The sequence below is a fragment of the Centropristis striata genome, chromosome 3, assembly GCF_030273125.1.
Source record: "Centropristis striata isolate RG_2023a ecotype Rhode Island chromosome 3, C.striata_1.0, whole genome shotgun sequence".
In the NCBI taxonomy this organism is placed as follows: domain Eukaryota; kingdom Metazoa; phylum Chordata; class Actinopteri; order Perciformes; family Serranidae; genus Centropristis; species Centropristis striata.
The window spans coordinates 41445832-41465101 of NC_081519.1; the positions used below are offsets into that span (position 1 = coordinate 41445832).

General features: G+C 37.2%; 1 protein-coding gene across 2 annotated transcripts; it reads right to left on the bottom strand.

Moving 5' to 3' along the window:
* Positions 1–118: 118 nt before the first annotated feature.
* On the bottom strand, positions 119–14754 carry slc45a1 (solute carrier family 45 member 1). Of its 2 annotated transcripts, XM_059329078.1 has the most exons (10): positions 14461–14754; positions 12983–13422; positions 11947–12039; positions 9654–9878; positions 6650–7533; positions 6405–6558; positions 6141–6317; positions 5784–5989; positions 2123–2348; positions 119–905 (listed from the first exon to the last, which is right to left on the bottom strand). In XM_059329078.1, exons 2-10 carry the CDS (start codon positions 13401–13403, stop codon positions 877–879), a joined length of 2415 nt encoding a protein of 804 aa, XP_059185061.1. In that variant the 5' UTR covers positions 13404–13422; positions 14461–14754; the 3' UTR covers positions 119–876. The 2 variants fall into 2 exon arrangements, with proteins under 2 accessions (XP_059185061.1, XP_059185060.1); XM_059329077.1 differs by having other exon boundaries at positions 119–2348.
* Between the last annotated feature and the right edge of the window lie 4516 nt (positions 14755–19270).

Genomic DNA, 19270 nt, shown 5'->3' on the forward strand with positions numbered 1-19270 from the left:
AAAGACTGCTGTTTGTATTATGGCTCCCCCGTGTGGTGTGTTTTAAGATTGCAGATCAATACTTCTGAAGTCAGCTGGGGTGAAATCTAGTAACAATAATCGACACAGGAGTCCAAAATGGCAAAATGATCTTTTTTAGTTTTAACTGAACCCTGAATAAAAGTAGCTTTTACAGTAACACTGCTAATATTGAGCAATAGGTGGTACCATATAACACAAAGTCTTTTCTTTTTTTTTTCTTTTTTTATCTCAAGCAAGCTGCAACAGCATGATCCATACAGTCACTGTTTCCTCAGAAACGTTCGCATGGCGTGCACCCATTTAGTCCAGGCGGCTTAAATAGTAGGCAATTGACATTCTGCAGAGGCAGCAAATATGACTGGCCATAATGTTTGGAGTATTCAGTGTGTGAACCAGTCAATGAAACCATCACTATGGTAGGCTTTTAACACAGGTAATATACTAAAGTTAACCTTTTATTAAAGCCTTGAAGTCAGGCTTTGTGCCTGTGTTGAGGCTGAACAGACAAAGCATACTGTTTGCTGTAAAAAATAAATCATATGTACCATTTTGCGGCTGAAGATGGCTTCTTTAGGATGGAAAATAAATTAAGTTTGACACTTCCAGTGAGGAAACTGGCTGACTAAAGTAAGGTTATCACGATACTGAGTTGATGGGCCGAGCGTGGTGGAGCAAAGGCCTACTACCTTAAGCATGCGCCCTAATGATGACATAAGCACTCGCTGCTGGCTCTATGAACCCCCACAGTCTTTTTCTTTCAATGTCGTCCACCTTCAGGGTTACCCATAGTTCACATGAGTCTTCTCCCTGTTTGCGGTTCTTCCGGTTTTGTTCGGTTTCCGACTCAATGCTGATTCACACCCCAGTTTCAACTTCTCCTCTTCCTGATAATGACAAGAATCACTGTCATTATTACAATGGCATGGCCAGGAGTAGTAGGGTGACAGCTCACGGCTGCACCATGGCTTAGTGAGGGCCCAGACACAATTTGCCACCAGCACACATTTCTCTGTGTTTTTTTTAAGTTTGTGTACGAGCTTGTGTATGTGTGTGATCCTATTCGTCATGGCTCTATGCTAAATAAGTACTTAATTGGCATTGTACTCATACTTGGGACTTGATTAAGAGTCACCCAGCACCAAAGTGTGAAATTTGGGGAATAGCACGCTGGCAAGTCTCATAATGCTTGGACTGTGTGGAAAGTGTCGTCGTTGTTTGCTGTTTAAATGTGAAGCCCTTCAAAAACTGTAACTGTGATTAAGTGGCGTTCAGCTTCAAGTGAATATTAAGTATGTGTTTGCTAAATTAAAGAGCTTTTTGAATTAATGAAGGAGCCTTTAACGGTGAGCGTGAGTGGACACTGGCAGCACATTCATTTAGTCAAAACAAGTCCTGCCTCATGTGTGATGCTAATGTGCTAACTCAGAGAAACAGGCAGGTAGACATTCCCTTGGCCGTATGACCAAAACAAAACATTAACACAAGGCTTTGAGAGATTACATTGCAGCTCATGCAGACATTAGGCAACTGATAAAAGGAAGAAAAAGAGGGGGGAAAGCTGTGGTTAGCCTGTATGTAGTGATCAACATTTCTATTCTAAACACCAACAAGCGAGAAAAGATGATGCAAGATTTTACAGCAAAAATCAGACAGAAGAACAGCTTATCTACCCTTAAAGAGGTCACACACACACACACACAGTCTCTCTCTCTCACACACACACACATACTGCATTCAAAAAGGTCACACATTCGTTTGCGAAAGTTAGGAAAAAATGCATGGGCACACACACACTGTATGAACACACCGGTCATGTATACACATATTAGAGCAGTGGCCAATGTCTGTCTGTCTGTCTGTCTAGCTCTGAGGAGAGCGGTGCTGATTACTGTGAAACAATATCTGGATTGTGCTGTACAGTGAAGCGTGTACGTCCCATCAGCGCTGTAAAGGTCAACACACTCACACACCAAGAGACAGGGTGGGAGCGTGTGCCCGTTAAGTGTGTTTGTGTGTGTGTTTGTGTGTGAGGTAAATTAAATTAAGAGGCTTTTCTAAATGTGCACCAGTAGTGGCTGGGTCTCGCTATCGGGGGGCTCACCCTCAGGGGGGGGCAGCTGGTACACCACGCAGAGAGAGGAGTACAGGCAGCCCACGAATGACATCAGGCTTGCAAAGTACATCACTCCCTGGGCCCCACCCACCAGTGAGGTCAGAGGTCCCATCGCCACGGAGACCAGGATCTGAGCCAGGAAATACTGGCAGCTGAGCAGAGAGATGTCCACCCCCATCCCTCGTCTGGTCCCTTCCTCTGAGGAGCCGCAAAACTGAAGAAAACAAGCAAAACAGTTTATGATCAATCCATGCAGTGCACCACAAATCAGCTGAAGGAGTAGTTCAACATCTTTGGGATATGGGCTTTCTTGCTGGGAGTTAGATGATAATATCTTTCAGGTTTTTTTTTTCTTTCTTTTTTTCTGTTATTTCTTTCTTTTCTCCTTATTGTTGTATAGATTTATGATGATTTTAAACTCTAAGCTATATTTATACAGGGTTTATTTTATTTTTATTTTTTTTTCTCAGGGTAAATGTATATTGTAATTGTTTGTAATTTTATTCTATTTTGTAGATGGTGTAATTGTATATTGGATTTTTATAGTATTGTGATTTTGTATGTAGTTGTAAAAGCCCAACTAGGGACGGGAGTTGAAAATTAGCTGAAGCTATATCTCTGTATGCAGCACATCAGATGCATGTCCTGTATCTATGCTAACTGCATTGTCCCTATCAAATAAAATAAATTAAAATTCAATCGTTAGCCTCATAGCATAATTGCCTAAGTCATATTTTGGCCAAATTGTGATATCTGCCTAACTTTACTCTCCTACCACTGCTGCATCTTTCTGCCTTATTGCCTATGTTCTCATCATAGGGACAGATAAAAAAAATCTTTCCTTCCACATGCCATTACACTGTACAATAACAAATAGTCTGGTTCATTACATACCGTCGTTAAGCACTTTATGTGTTTTTTATGCACACTGTTCATTGCACCTTATTTGTTTCATATCACCAACATTTTTATACTGTATATTCATATTTATTCTGCACTGGAATTCTACTCCTTAATACATACTCCTACTTTAGACACTTTATTTGTATTTTTACATTACATTTTATTGTATTTTATTGTATTTTTATATTTTATTGCTTGAAGTATGCCTAGGTTGTTCTTTTTTATTTAATTATTTAATTGTGTTGTTATTGTCTCTGTGTGTAATTCTGCTGCTACACTAATTTTCCAGCTTGGGATAAATAAAGTCTGTCTGTCTATCGATCGATCGATCTATCTATCTATCTATCTATCTATCTATCTATCTATCTATCTATCTATCTATCTATCTATCTATCTATCTATCTATCTATCTATCTATCTATCTATCTATCTATCTATCTATCTATCTATCTATCTATCTATCTATCTATCTATCTATCTATCTATCTATCTATCTATCTATCTATCTATCTATCTATGTTCTCAGCCTATCAGAACACTTGTTAGAGTCCAAAATCACTTTCTGCCTTAGTCATCTCTTTGACTTAGGCATTTTTGCCGCTACATACAAACCAAACTACATTATTTATATGTAAGAGAAAAATTGCCTTAGTCAGGGCATATTCTGCCTAATTGACTTTTATCTGTTATGAAATCAACGTGTTTAATTTTTTATGCAAACTTGTTCTATTTGAACTTACTGTTACAATATCAATTAAAAATACCAATGGGCTTACTAAAAATTGTGTTTTTTCTTGTTTTCCGAAAACGTTCAAATATGACTTAGGCAAATATGCTATGAGGTTAACGATATGGATTAATGTCTGAGTGCTATATATGCTAATATATATGCTAATCAGTGTTGGGGAAGCTGCTTTGAAAGCATAGCCTGGTGAGCTACTAGTGACTTTACATAGGGAGAAGTTGAACAACAGCAAAGCAGTTCTAGGGAGAAATGTAGCTTCAGTTAACTTCAGAAAAACTAGTTTAAACTATTTCTTAAAGGTCACATTTTTATTTAACTCGTATCACATTTATTTCTAGCAACATATACACTTTGCCCACCTACAACAAATAACTTTAATATTAATAGAGTGTTTTGTCATTACTTTACAAACACTGGATCTACTTTTTCTTACAGAAAAAGGGAAACAATCAAGGAATAGTGCGATAAGAGCCATTAATAAGTGCTAGTGACGATTCTTTAAGTAGAATTGTTGTGTGGTGCTAGGAGAGAAGGTCCTCTCCAACAACATTTTTGGCTGGCAGCTGAACAAACTTGCCCAGAAGCAATAAACCTGACAGAGCTGAGCACCATTTGCATTTATGGCATGCACTACACAGAGGTGAAAGGTTACATAATCACACTTCTTGAATTTCTTTCATTTTATTGTCAAAAATTGTTTGTAGTTTCAATTGTTACTACACAAAAATGGCAAAAAAAAGTAATTTTACTATTTGAATTAGTATGCAAATATGAATGTGGTTGAACTACCATCAAGCTACTGTTAAATTGAGTTGAACTGGTAGTTGGATTACATGTAGTTCACTGCTCACACTGAGGCAAATATATGATATATAACCCAGCTCTCACTTTTGACTTTTGACATTTTCATGTACAAGTGGTATAAATCTTGTCATCAAAAAAGTAATTTAGCATCATTCTTAAAATCTTTAACAACTCCTTTAAAGGAGCAGTGTGTAGGATTTAGGGGAATCTATTGGCAGAAATGGAATATAATATTCATAATTATGTTTTAATCACTGTATACTCACCTAAAACTCATAATATTTGTGTGTTTGTTGGTTCAGAATGAGCCCTTAACCCATAAGAACCCAGACCCACTTATCCTTTAAGGATGTGTTCTATAAGTGAACCACATAGAACACATTTCTGATATTTAAAAAAAAAAAATACTACCCCTAAATGTCAAAGATCTGTGATATGACATATACGTTACTTTGTGCGTTTATTGTATTTATGTTTATGATATTTCTTGTTTTAAAGATGGAAAAAAACTAGACACATTTTCTGCTTAAAGAGACACAAATTTGCCTTTTTCTTTTGCATCTCCATAACATCCATCAAAATTTTGACTTTAATTTGTTCAAGAAATATGGTCAGAACAAGTTAAATGCAATACAGGACACCCTATTAACGGAGTAGAATTGTTAAATGGGTTTAAACTTAGCCTCGTAACAAAAAATAAGCTTTTTGAAATGTTTTACATTTCTGTTTCCAGTCACAGTGACATTTTGGAGAAGTCTCTTCTTGTTTAAGTCACATGACCCCCACACCAGGGTGTTGAGTATACATCGCTTAGAGATTTAATGAGTTAATGTGAAGCATAAAGCTGAATATGGGAGATTATAGAAGATTTAAAGTGTTTGTTACACGAATGTCACCATGGGTTCTTATGGGTTAATATCTACATTAATATCTTCCACTGAGCCTGCCATGTTGCACCGCCATGTTTCTACAATGACAATCCAAACACTGGCTCTTTAGAGGCTCTTTAGGTGTTTTTACGTTACCCGAAGGCCTCCGAAGGTTATCCAACACACTTGAAAAGGGAGGGGTGAGAGAAGGGGTGTTCAGTTGGTTGCAATCTGCAACCTCACTGTACCTCCTACACACTGCTCCTTAGTTTATTTGGTAAAATATAAGCAACTACAAATGACATAAGATGCACATGTAGATACTGACCTGAGGGCTCTGGTAGTATTCACACAGCAGAGAGTAAGGCAGCGTGCATAGAGAGGAGAAGAGCACCCCGTAGGTGACACAGAGAGAAAGTACCACGTAGAGGTTGGTGGATAGTGTGGCCAGGCCCGTGCCCAAACCAAATGCCAGGTAGGCAAAAAAATATAGAGTGCGAAGAGAGAAACGCTCCTCCAGTTTCTCCAATATGGCTGAAAATAGAAGAAGAACCCCAGAGGGAAACACAGGGCACACATGTAAAGCTTGCCACGGAAAGGAAAAACGATTCCTGGTAAAATGATCTCTGCCTGGCCAGAGCTGATCTAACATCAAGGACATGCTGTGATTGTGAGTGGCGCTTACCTGAATAGAAAGCAGCACTGAATGCATAGATGCACATTCCCCAGCAGCCCATGCTAACACCGGCATTGTACCGTTGGTAAGCCTCCGAGTCGTGGGGAGCCTTGGGGTCTCCTTCAAACACAACCTCCCCCATGAAGTCAGTGTAGAAGAGCAGCATGCCTTCAAAGGACAACCAGCCTAGAAAAAAAACAAATAAACGTAATTAATATTACAAATCCGACAAGTTTGACAGTGAAACAAAATGTAAGTAGGGATAATTCTCACCCAGGAAATGATTAGTGCATAAACTCCGCAAAGAGGGAGGCATTCTGTAGATGGCTATACACAGCAGCTTCATTGACATCTGCGATTCTCCTGTCTCCACATTCTCACTCAGATCACTGTCATAGCGCACCCCATTCAGCAAAATGTTTGCAACCTTCGCCAGAGAAAAAAAGACAGTGTGTTAAAAATTTGCTGCAGTAGCTACTGACTAAACAGCTTTTGTCATTTTCAAAATGTGTCCCAACCTGCTGGCTGAAGGTCACTGTTCTCCTGCGTCCATTCTCCAGCCCAACAATCTGCGTTGCCATGGGCTCCTCCATTAGTGCAAGACTCTGGGGTCGCTTCAGGATACCGGCAGAAGAGCCCCGGTGTGACCCTGCACCAGGCTGAGCCCCAGCTGTGACCTGAGATTGTGCATCTCCCTCAGGCTGTGGCGCTTCTGCATCCTGAGCTTCCTGAGCCGGATGAGACACAACATCAGCCTGGATGTGTCCTGCTGCAGGATGGCTGCTCCCTGCTCCCTGTGCGGACTCGTCAGCAGGAGGGGAGTCCCCAGGGGGCAGGGGTGCAGTGGCGGAGTTGGGAGCCAAAGCCTGTGGTGTCTGCTGACCTGTGTAGCAGTTTATGAGCACACTGTCTATATAAGAGGTTCCTAATGAAGAGGCAAAGTCGTTGATGCCAGTGAGCGAGCTGTCCCTACTAATAAAGCTGCCATATTTGGGAGTGAGGGGGCTCAGGGGCGATATGGGGCTAGTGAGGCCTGCACATAAGCGTGCATTGGCACTGCAAGAATGGGCCAGAGGGTCAGAGTTATATGTGTGAGACTTTGAGAAGTTATAGCCATAAAGACCGTCTTCGTCTTCCTCGTCCAGCTCCAAAGCCGATCCTGGGTGAACAGGGGGGGAGGGAGGGAGAGGGAGGCTGGGGCTTTTTAGATGGTTTTTGCTGGAGCTTTTGTTCTTTGGTAGGGCCCTCTCAGGGATACTCATCAGAGTCATGGCTGTGGCAAACACCAAGGTGATACTGGTGAACAGGTATATGACCCGCAGTTGACCTCCCATTGACTTTCCAAACTGTGTCTGGTCCCAGTTGATGCCACCCACAATGTAGCCAAATCCACCTCCTAGTCCTGCAGACCAAGATTAAGAAAAAAGACAATTATCTGTTGCACTGCATTAAAGTTTTAATTTAGTTCTGTTTGCTCCTAATTGTCTTCAAAGAATAGTAGCAGCAGGTGATTTAAGTTGACGGCGGTTATCGAAGACCACCACAGAACGCCACAGGAGGTCTTTTCAACCTGTGGCCTTCAACTGTACGAATACGAATACGAAAACTTTATTATCCACTGAGTGGAAATTCCTCTTTGGTTTCACCATAGACATGTCTCAAAACAAACAGAATAAATAGTAAAACAATAGAGAAAAACATTTCAAAGATAGACAAATATAAAATAGCCTACAGCAATAACTGTACTTCACACATATAGGTAGTATGACTCCTCCCCTTTCTGCAGGGAGGAAAGCTAATATATCAGACTGACTAATATTAACATTATGTGCAATACATTTTTCAACACCACGGACTGTATTATTCATTATCATGTGCAATTTGTCTGTATATTACATCCTGCCATGTCATCTGCGCTCTAGTCTTTATTTTTATATTGTTATATTTATATTATGTATTGTTAATTTTACCTATTTTGTTCATTGTTTTTCTTATATTATCCTATATTGTCATTGTTTTTGTAATTGTAACTTGGGAGCAAAGTGGAACCAGAAGTTCCTTCAGAATAAATAAAGTTCTAGCTTATCTTATCTTATCTTATCTTATCTTATAAGGATGATGCCATCACCTTTGTTAGCAAAATGACCAAAATGCATGCCCCGTTCCATCCTCAAGTAGCAGAGAGTGCAGGAGCAGTGATGTTTAGTCAGTGGCGGTTCTAGACCAGTTTTACTGTGGGGGCCAAGGAGGGGCCAGTGTTTAATCAGAGGGGCACATTAGCACATTAAAAATGCCAAAGATTATATTCAAGCATTCAAAACCTTTATTTTAGCTTATTTAAACATCTCATTTCAGTATATTTGGAAGATACAAATACATTGATTTAAACAATGAGACTCACCAACAATAACAGTTTTTTTGTATGACAATGACATTTCTCATTTTTGTGCACAATCATTTTTTTTATTTTGAAAGTGCAGTACAGTCAGAATGATCTTAAATATCAGCAGCCTTACTGTGCTGTCGATTGATAAATCTGTGGTGCTGACCCTGGGGCTGAAGTAGCAAATTAATTCACAATTTTTGTCTGGAATTTACAATATTCTCTAAACTATATGCTTTAAAGACTCAATTCTACAGTATATGTTAGCCTACATAGTCTATGTATTAGTGTCACCTTTATGATCAAATGACAAGTAGCAACACGTAGTTGCAGAAGAGCCAGAGGAGCATGGAGACATTCCTATAATGACCCCAGACCAGGCCACCTCTGTAACTAAATATTTTAGTGGATTCATGACTATAATTATCGTTGAGGCGTCCTGCAACAATGTCCTTAGGAGAAGTACATGGGCTGAATGCACGGACTGGATAGAAGTTACAGCTTTGACTGTATAATGATAAAGTAACCCAGAGTTTCACACACGTTGCAATTTCAGGACATTGTATATTAAAAAACATTAGAAATGATGTTTCGAGTGGTAAACATGTCAATTCCTGTTTGTATTCAAAAAATGTTTAAATTAAGGCAGGGGATTTATAACTTAAGGGGGTTGCTAATGTTTGAAACTCAGAAAGTCAGAACTAATCTCAAATACAGATGTGTGTCAGTTTTGGGTGTAAAATTATGGATTAATGGACTAAATGATGAAATAAAGATGTGTAATTCTATGTTAGTTTTCAAGAAGACTTTAAAGTCTAAAATTATCAAAGTTTACAATGAAATTTGATTGAATTTGATTTTTCAGTTTAAGGTATCATGTGTTTTGTAACAATGTGAATTACTCAGTTAATGTAATGTATATAATGTAATGTATATGCATGTAGATGGTACAGGAGAGGCAAAAATAAGCCTTTAGTGGGGCTTCAGCCTGTTCCTTTATCGGTTGCTGTCTGATGGATTCTTTTGTAAAAACATGATTTTATTTTGTTGTCTTTTTTTGTTGTTTTTTGTAACCGAAATAAAGCATTATTTCATTCATTCATTCATTCAGTTTGTGACTGTGTTTAGTGTTTTCTTACCTGCCAGTAGTGCGTGAATGTTTAGCCCCCGATCCTGGTCCTCTGGGCTGCACACATCCATCATGTAGGCATGGCTTGGGTTGTCTGCTGAATCAGCGCTGAAGTCCATCAGAACCACTCCACACACTGTCAGGACAATTCCCCACTTGTGATTTGATGCAGTGTCAGCCATCGCTCCTCCGATGTCCCGCCCGTTCAGCACCAGGGTCAGACCCAGCAGAGCGCCTGAGAGAGAGAAAAGTTCAGCCGACATCTTTGCTAAGTAGGAAAGAAAATGTGTGTGTAGACCAAGGTTATAATAGTTTTGGATTTTTCATTAGTTTTAGTTTTAATTTCGTTGTGAATTTTTCAAATTCAGTTAGTTTTAGTTAGTTTTTACAGTGAGTTTGCTAGTTTTAGTTTAGTTTTTATTTTTTTGAAAATGCTTAGTTTTAGTTTAGTTTTTATTAGTTTTAGTGTTAGTTTTAGTTTTTTTGTAATGGGTATGTGCCTTCATTTCCTTTGGTTTATCCATCTTAGCCTCAATAAGGTTTTTAAGTCTTACAGTTCTGGGTGTTTTGTATTTTGGTAGAAGTGTAGAAAACCCAGTCTCAGTAAACATATTTACCATGTGTTCCTGCATGCTGAAATAGAAACACTGAATTATGTATGAAAAAAGTTGACAAAGACGAAAACTAAGGACATTTTCATGATAATTTTAGTTAGTTTTAGTTAGTTTTGTAACCACACAATACAGTTTCAGTTAGTTATGGTTTTTTTAAAAACTCTTGTTTTTATTTTTATTTCAGTTAATGAAAATGTTTTTTCAATTTTAGTTTTCGTTATTTTGTTAGTTTTTGTTAACTATAATAACCTTGATGTAGACTTCATTAAAATGACACTCTTTGTGGAACAATACACTCACAGCTGTAGTATACTGTTTCTATTGAGGAGTTTTGTCAAGTCAGAGGAAAAATATGGACAAGGTATCTCAGGAAGTGTCTGCCTGGAGACCATGGGGGGATTATGGGGGGGATTATAATACCACCTCACCATTTTTTCTCCATATTTATTTTGTTGACTGCTGTTTGTCTGTCTGTCTGTCTGTGATAGTGTTGTAATTTTATATATACAGTACAGGCCAAAAGTTTGGACACACACCTTCTCATTCAATGTGTTTTCTTTATTTTCATGACTATTTACATTGTAGATTCTCACTGAAGGCATCAAAACTATGAATGAACACATATGGAATTATGTACTTAACAAAAAAAGTGTGAAATAACTGAAAACATGTCTTGTATTTTAGATTCCTCAAAGTAACCACCCTTTGCTTACTAGAATATAAGACATGTTTTCAGTTATTTCACACTTTTTTTGTTAAGTACATAATTCCACATGTGTTCATTAATAGTTTTGATGAATTTACAATGTCAACAGTCATGAAAATAAAGGAAACGCATTGAATGAGAAGGTGTGTCCAAACTTTTGGCCTGTACTGTATGTGTGTGTGTGTGTGTGTGTGTGTGTGTATATATATATATTTTGTTATTTGTTATTGTTGTAACTGTTGTTGTTGTTGTTGTGTTTTTACGATCTTTACTGTGTTTTACTCCCTAGCCCACCTCCCCTTCCCTCAAGTGGCCCTTGTCGCTTGTCAGGCTAAATAAGAATTTGTTCTTAATGACCTGCCTGATTAAATAAAGGTGAATGAAAAAATGAATGAATTATGAGGAGCAAGACAAAGGCAGCTGTTGTTGTCTCTTTGTGGTAAATTTGTGTCTCTTTGTAGTCACTTTGTTTGTTTTTGTGTCTCTTTATAGTCATTTTTGGTCATTTTGTGGTCTATTCCGTCTCTTTGTAGTCGTTTTGTGTCTCACTGTGGTCTTTTTGTATTTCTTTATAGTTGTTTTTGGATTTCTTCATCGTCAGTAAGTGTCTCTTCAAATTACACTTTCCAGGGGAAGTACTGGGACTCCTTTGGTCCCTGGGCGTGTGCCTAGTAGGCTCGTTCGGTTATCCATCCATCCTGGAGACTACAGTTCTTTTACAGTATGCCTGTGTTTTAAAATCAGGCTGTGGAGGCATCTACCAGGTGGAAAAGTTCTAGAAAAATATGTGTATCATGGTGTATTATGGGAAGCATAGCATAGCATCATATTATGGACAACAACTCAGGAAATCTCTGCCTCTGTTGCATCTTTATTAAACTATTAATCTGTCTTCCTTAAGTCCCCCAACATTACATAAATAAAGTTACAAGCATACTCATATTCAGCATTGTAATAACTAAGCAGAACACAACATTTCTTACCTATAGCCAGGGCAAAAATAAAGGGTCTCCTTCGTCCAAACCGGGATGTGCAACGATCACTCCACGCTCCGAGGAGAGGCTGAACGAGGAATCCTTCAAGCAAAAGACAGAGGACGCAGTTTTTAGTACTGCACAAAATGACTGCTATTAAAATTGCATGATACTTCTAAGGGCTGCCATCTTTTAGTCAATTAGTTGACTAATTGATCATTTTGGTCTTGGTTGACTTAGATTTCTTCAGGTGATGAGTCATGCTGAATGACTCAACAAAGTCATGAGCACATCTCCGGTAAACACAAGATTTAAAGTGAAGCTTTTGCATGATTATTTGCCAGTGGTGGAATGTAACTAAGTACATTTACTCAAGTACTGTACTTAAGTAAAATTTTGAGGTACTTGTACTTTACTTGAGTATTTCCATTTTATGTAACTGTATACTTCTACTCCACTACATTTAGAGGCAAATGTTGTACTTTTTACTCCACTACATATAGCCAGCAGCTTTAGTTACTTTTCAGATCGGGATTTAACATGAAAAACATGATCGGTTTAAAGTTTAAAGTGACATTTTCTAAATTAGACCTCATAAAAGCATATTAAATAGATAAAATGAGCCCTACCTTGAGAAAATAAAATGCTGCTTATATAAATGCATCAATAATAATTATCAAATCATATATTGAGAATATATTTAACAATCTGAGTGGGGTCATTCTGCAAAACGAGTACTTTTACTTTTGATACTTTAAGTATATTTTGATGCTGATACTTTTGTACTTTTACTTCAGTAAGTTTTGAATGCAGGACTTTTACTTGTAGTGGAGTAATTTCACAGTGTGGTATTGGTACTTTTACTTAAGTAAGAGATCTGAATACTTCTTCCACCACTGTTATTTGCTGAGAAGTTTTACAAATCTGTCAATGAAATCAACTAAGCAATTAGTCGTATGAGTCAACACAAAAGCATTTCTTTCAGCCCTGGAGGCATCACACCTCCCTGACCACCAGGTGGTCACCTCACCTGGTGTCCACTTACCCAGTATGGGGCTAATAAACCACACCAAGCTGTAAAACTGATCAGGTAGGCCCATCTGAAGAAGCACAGGAGTCACATAAGCCGTTTCCATGGCATAACTAAATTCAATCCCAAACAGGACGCAGCCGTTGAAGAGCAGCTCTTGGAAAGTACGCCTTGGGGGAAGCTCGCTGAGATCCAGCTGGTCCAGGGGACAGGGAGTGTTGGGCGGCGGAGGCGGCGAAGGTCTTATCAGCTTCCGGCGCTTCGGCTGTCTTTGGAAGTTGTTGGCTCGGTGGCTGAGGTGCCGAGTGGTGGACGTTGGGAAGCTGGCAGTTTTGGGGAGTGAGCTCCTCCAGAGACCTTCCTGAGCTGTGGGTAACCTCCCTCCTGGACTGGCCAAAAGGGGGTCACTGGGGGTGCCCATACCCGGAGAGGACATCTCTCTAAGCCAGCTTACTCTGGGACAGAAGGACAAACATTGTCAAGTTAAAACTTGTTTTGGATTGATTTTTTTGGTCAAAATAGTCAACTTTTCATGTCAGAATAAACAGAAATCCTTTTTCAGTTTTCTCCTCTTCTTTTTGTTTTCTTTTTCAACACAAACCACTGACTGCACACACAAAAATTGCATAGTAGGTAAAAAATGCTAAAGGAAATCTACTTGTAGTCTTGTAAATAGTGACCCTGCAAGATTGACAGTCTTTGTAGAATCTCAGTCTGGGACTAAAAACTCTCAACACTTGTCTTTAGGTGTGAGCTGATAGTCTTGCAGGAGTCTTTCCAAATCTTTTCAAAGTCTTCTGGTGTATAGGGAGCATAGGTAGACATCCACAATTTCTGTTTGCGCACAAATGCAGCCCCACGAGAGCCTCTCATAGCAGGAAAAGCCGGTTTAATTGCTGGTGTACGGGTCGTTAACTGTGCATGCTTTTTTGGATTGATTAGAGGTCATTCAAGATCACCCCAGTGCAGCACAGCAGTCATGTGAGTAACTTAGAGCCGCTAAGGGCTCTGTGGTGCTGTGGAAAGGACACTGCAGTCATCAGCAGACAGCAGCCACCAACACGACGCACTGCAACCAATGCGCATGTTACTGTGCGCAAAGCCCATGTGCTCGGCGTGGCTGACTACAGCAGTGTAGTATGCGGCACCGCTCTCATGAAGCCTGTTTCCATTTTAATATTTCATGGAGGAAGCTCAAATCGGACACAATGCAGCCGCTGGGGGTTATAATGACGGCTTCAAGACACTAACAAGGATAACGCGTCATTACCGCTCATTTAAACTAAACAAGCGAGCCATAAAGAGCCTTTATGTAGCCATGTAGCCGATCGATTGCTCTTTTTTTTTCTTTTTTTCTTTCTTTAGCCTTTTTGGGAAAATAATCGTCGATGATACCCTCGAATTGACATTTGGCTTTTAAGGTAAAGACCACAGAATCGTCTTAACTGTGTTAGAAGAAGAAGCAGGCGTGCAAATTGAAAGATGATAATTACCTTATCGGGGTGGCTCGTCATTTATTGCGGCATACTGTGTAGGTAAACACACCGAGCATTATTAGCGTGTATAGAAAACGTAGGATGGATTACAGGAGTCATGATTGTTGTTTTTTGTTTGTTTTTTCCTTTTGATGCAGTCATGTCCCCCCGCTCTCTCTCTCTCTCTTTCTCTCTCTCCCTCTCTCCTCCGTCCCTTCTCCTTCCCCCTCTCCTCCTCTACCCCTCCTCGCCTCCTCCTACCGGTCTCTCCCGTGACGTCACGCCCCTCCCTGCAGCATCAGCACCACGAACAGTCGCTGCTGTAAAAATAACACATCTGTCCATCTACACGTCAGTGCTCACATGTGTAGCTAAAAGTAAGATGATATTATGAATTATGTTTTAATTGACTGACTATTAGTGGTGGAAGAAGAGATATTTAGATCCCTTATTTAAGTAAAAGTACTAATACCACACTGTGAAATGACTCCACTACAATTTAAATCCTGCATTCAAAGCCTTACTTAACCCATAAGAACCCACAGTGACACGGGTGTAACAAACACTTTAAATCTTCTAGAATCTCCCATATTCAGCTTTATGCTTCACCTTAACTCATTAAATCCCTAAGGTGTGGTGTGGTGGTCATGTGACTTCTCCTAAATGTGGCTGTGACTGGAAACAGAAATGTGAAAAAGTAGCTAATTTCAAAAAGCTTATTTTTTGTTACGAGGCTAAGTTTAACAATTCTAATCCGTTAATAGGGAACTGAACAAATTAAAGTCACAATTTTGATATATGCTATGGAGATGCAAACAAAAAGGCAAATGGTTATTTGTTTTTATTTATTATTGATTTATTTATTTATTCTTATTTTAGTCTTTTTTTTTATAATTTTGTGTCTTTTTTAGTAATTCTGTGTCTTTTTGGTAATTTTGTGTCTTTTTTAAATAATTTTGTGTCTTTTTTAAAATAATTTTGTGTCTTTTTTGGGTAATTTTGTGTCTTTTTTATGTAATTTAGTTTTTTTTTCTTTCATTTTGTGTCTTTTTTCAGTAATTTTGTGTCCTTTTTTTGGTCATTTTGATACTGCCTCCAGCGGCCCCAGGTAATTTGAGTTTGAGACCCCTGCTTTAAGGATTACTGGGTCTGGGTTCTTATGGGTTAAGTTAAAGTACAAAAGTATCAGCATCAAAATGTACTTAAAGTATCACTTGTTTTACAGAATGGCAAATTTTAAATACTTAATATACTGTTATGTGGTTTAATTTATACGAATGCATAATCACTTATAAATTGATCATGTTTTTCATGTTAAATAAAATGAACTGAAAACTAACTACTTACAATAGTTGGCAGCTAAATGTAATGGAGTTAAAAGAACAATATCTGCCTCTAAAATGTAGTGAAGTAGAAGTATAAAGTTACGAAAATGGAAATACTCAAGTAAATTACAAGAACTTAAAATTGTACTTAAGTACAGTAATTGAGTAAATCAATGCTGACTATTCATTTTGTATAAAAGTACACAGATATATGCTCTTATTCCCAACACTTTGTGATGTATTTGTTCATAAACCTAAAACAAATGTATCACTTATCAGGGGAAATGTCTCAAGAATGCTAAACAGATTAAAGCAGGGGTTTCAAAGTCTGAGACTGTGATAAAGCTCATATAAAGCCTAGAAAAAAGGTGTCCCGTCACTGACCCTGAATTTACTTAATAAGTTTTGCTGGATGCCTAAGGGATCATGGTTATATTATCCTCAACAGTTCAGCCAAGATAGCATAATATTGCTGTTTGACTTAACATCAAACTTTACCAAATACACTAAAAAAGGTCTTTCCTTAGGCCGTTTCAACCCTCCCTGGGGAAGCCTGCCTCTACTTTTTTTTTTAAAAAGCCTCTGGATTAAAGGGCCCTCAGTTGTTTAAAGCCTTGAACCTCAGTGGGTCTTTATAAAATCATGTTGTGAAGCTAAAGATACCACATATGCCGTGCTATACTTGGGGAAATGTGTATAATATAAAGTACAAAGAAACCTATAACTCATTAAAATGTGTGTTGGGTTTTTTTTTTTTTTACAAAATTAAAGCTGCTTTGGAGGGAAAGGAGATACTGGGTTGAATTAAATACATTTGATTAAGTTATTATTTATTATGTAGAATTATTTATATGCAGGTGTTCCTCACATCATATTTGTGTCACTTGACTTTTTTCCCACTGGATATATATATTATTATTATATATAAAATAATATATATATATATATATATATATATATATATATATATATATATATATATATATATATATATATATATATATATATATTATTATTATTATTATTTTATATATATATAAAATAATTATTTAACATTTAACATTTAATAATTTATTTAATCATATTTATATATATAAGTATATATATAATTAAATACATTATTAAATGTTAAATGTTAAATAATCATATATATAAAATAATGATTTAACATTTATTAATTTATTTAATTTGATATATAATAAGGCCACTCAAATTAAACAAACTAATGTCACTAAAAGTGAAGTGAAACCCATGCAAGATCAATGAAATACAACTTGTGAAATAAGATAATAATAATAATAATAATAATAATAATAATAATAATAATAATAATAATAATAATAAAATGATTTCTGAGGAGACTATATCAATGAGACTATATCAATAAAACTCTTAGTCATGATAATAGTATGTACATAATTTCTCCCAAATCCCTGTATCATTATTTTCAGGGTCGTGTTTTGATGAATCTCACAATTTATCGGTGAGGTTATGTTACAATTAACATAATACAAACGTGTTTGATTTGTGCATCTTTCACTTACTCAGTGAAAGTGAAAACAGGTGTGCGTGATTAGTTTAGATTAGCATTGAGTGACACGGTGGATGAGACGGGAAGGTCAAAATGACCTTTTTCACAGCAGACAGTTTGACCTGTAACAGCAGGAAAAGCTCAGGTGAAACAAATTTCATTAACGAGGTGTCAGCTCGATCAAGAGTCCCAGTGAGCCAGCATGCACCGTTAACGACCTGTACACCAGCAATTAAACCGGCGTTTCCTGCTATGAGAGGCACTCGTGGGGCTGCATTTGTGCGCAAACAGAAATTGTGGATGTCTACCTATGCTACCTATACACCAGAAGACTTTGAAAAGATTTGGAAAGACTCCTGCAAGACTATCAGCTCACATCTAAAGACAAGTGTTGAGAGTTTTTAGTCTCACACTGAGATTCTACAAAGACTGTCAATCTTGCAGGGTTACTATTTACAAGACTACAACTAGATTTCCTTTAGCATTTTTTACCTTCAAAGGAATTTTTGTGTGTGCAGTGGTTTGTGTTGAAAAAGGAAACAACAAAAAGAAGAGGAGAAAACTGAAAAAGGATTTCTGTTTTTCTGACATGAAAAGTTGACTATTTTACAGTAAAAATAGATGTAAGGAAGAATAAAGGAAAGGAAAATTTAGAAAAGAATTCATAATATACACTACCGGTCAAAAGTTTTAGAACACCCAAATTTTTCCAGTTTTTTATTGAAATTCAAGCAGTTCAAGTCAAATGAACAGCTTGAAAGGGTACAAAGGTAAGTGGTGAACTGCCAGAGGTAAATAAAAAAAGGTAAGCTTAACCAAAACTGAAAAATAATGTACATTTCAGAATTATACAAGTAGGCCTTTTTCAGGGAACAAGAAATGGGTTAACAACTTAACTCTATGGAGTCTTGGGCTATTTTGTCCATTTTTGAATTCTTTTCATTTCTTTGTAAGTCATTTTGTGTCTTTGTGTCTTTTTTTTGGTCATTTTGTGTCTTTTTTTTTAGTCCTTTAGTCCAACATAAAATGTGATTTTGAATCTTTTTTTTACTTTCAAATCACTATCATGCTCAATAAAGAATTTTAAATGTTGCAAATGTACACTGAGACATTAAACTGCATAATTTTCAATTAAATTCTGGAAAAGTTGGTGTGTTCTAAAACTTTTGACCAGTAGTGTACATTTATGTCCTATTTATTTATAATTTGTTTAGTTGAATAATTATACTTATCAGCTCTAACAGCTTTCATTTAGTTAATCACACATTAATCATCAATTATTTATTACTTATTCATGTATACATTTATTTATACATTTTAACTGGGTCTGCTTACTATTCTCTTTACCAAGAAACAGCGCCCCCAAAATCCCGCTTGTGGCCGTAAATATATGACATCTCTATATTTGTATTTAGGATTGAGTTTACTAACATTATTGTGATGTTACTGTTTTTAGTCTGGGACTGGGGAAATCGTTTGATGCAAGCCCAGCATTACAAAGAAATCTTAAAATAATACTTTGTTCTTTATTGAATTTCCTTGGTATGGCTCATCTTGGTCATTTTGCCTCCTCTTTGTTTTTGTTGAACATTTTGGGTTTGTGCTTCTGTTTTATGATCTATTTTGTAAATACATACATAAATACATATATATATATATCTTCTGTCTGTATTTTATATACTTTCCCATTATTGTTTAAGTGCTCTTTATTAAATTGAGAATACTTTTTTATATTTGTTTCTTTTAAAAACATTTTTTATTACAATTTATTGCTGTTTTATGGATGCCTCTACTTTTGCTATCCACTTGATGAAAATGTACCCATTGTGGGACTGATAAAGAATATATCTACCTATTATTGTATTTCATAAACTATAACCGGATGTACTCGTCTCTTTAGAAACACTAAATGGATTTTAGGGCCACCTCAGACAGCGGGCTCATTATATCTAATTGACTGTAGTGAGATCTG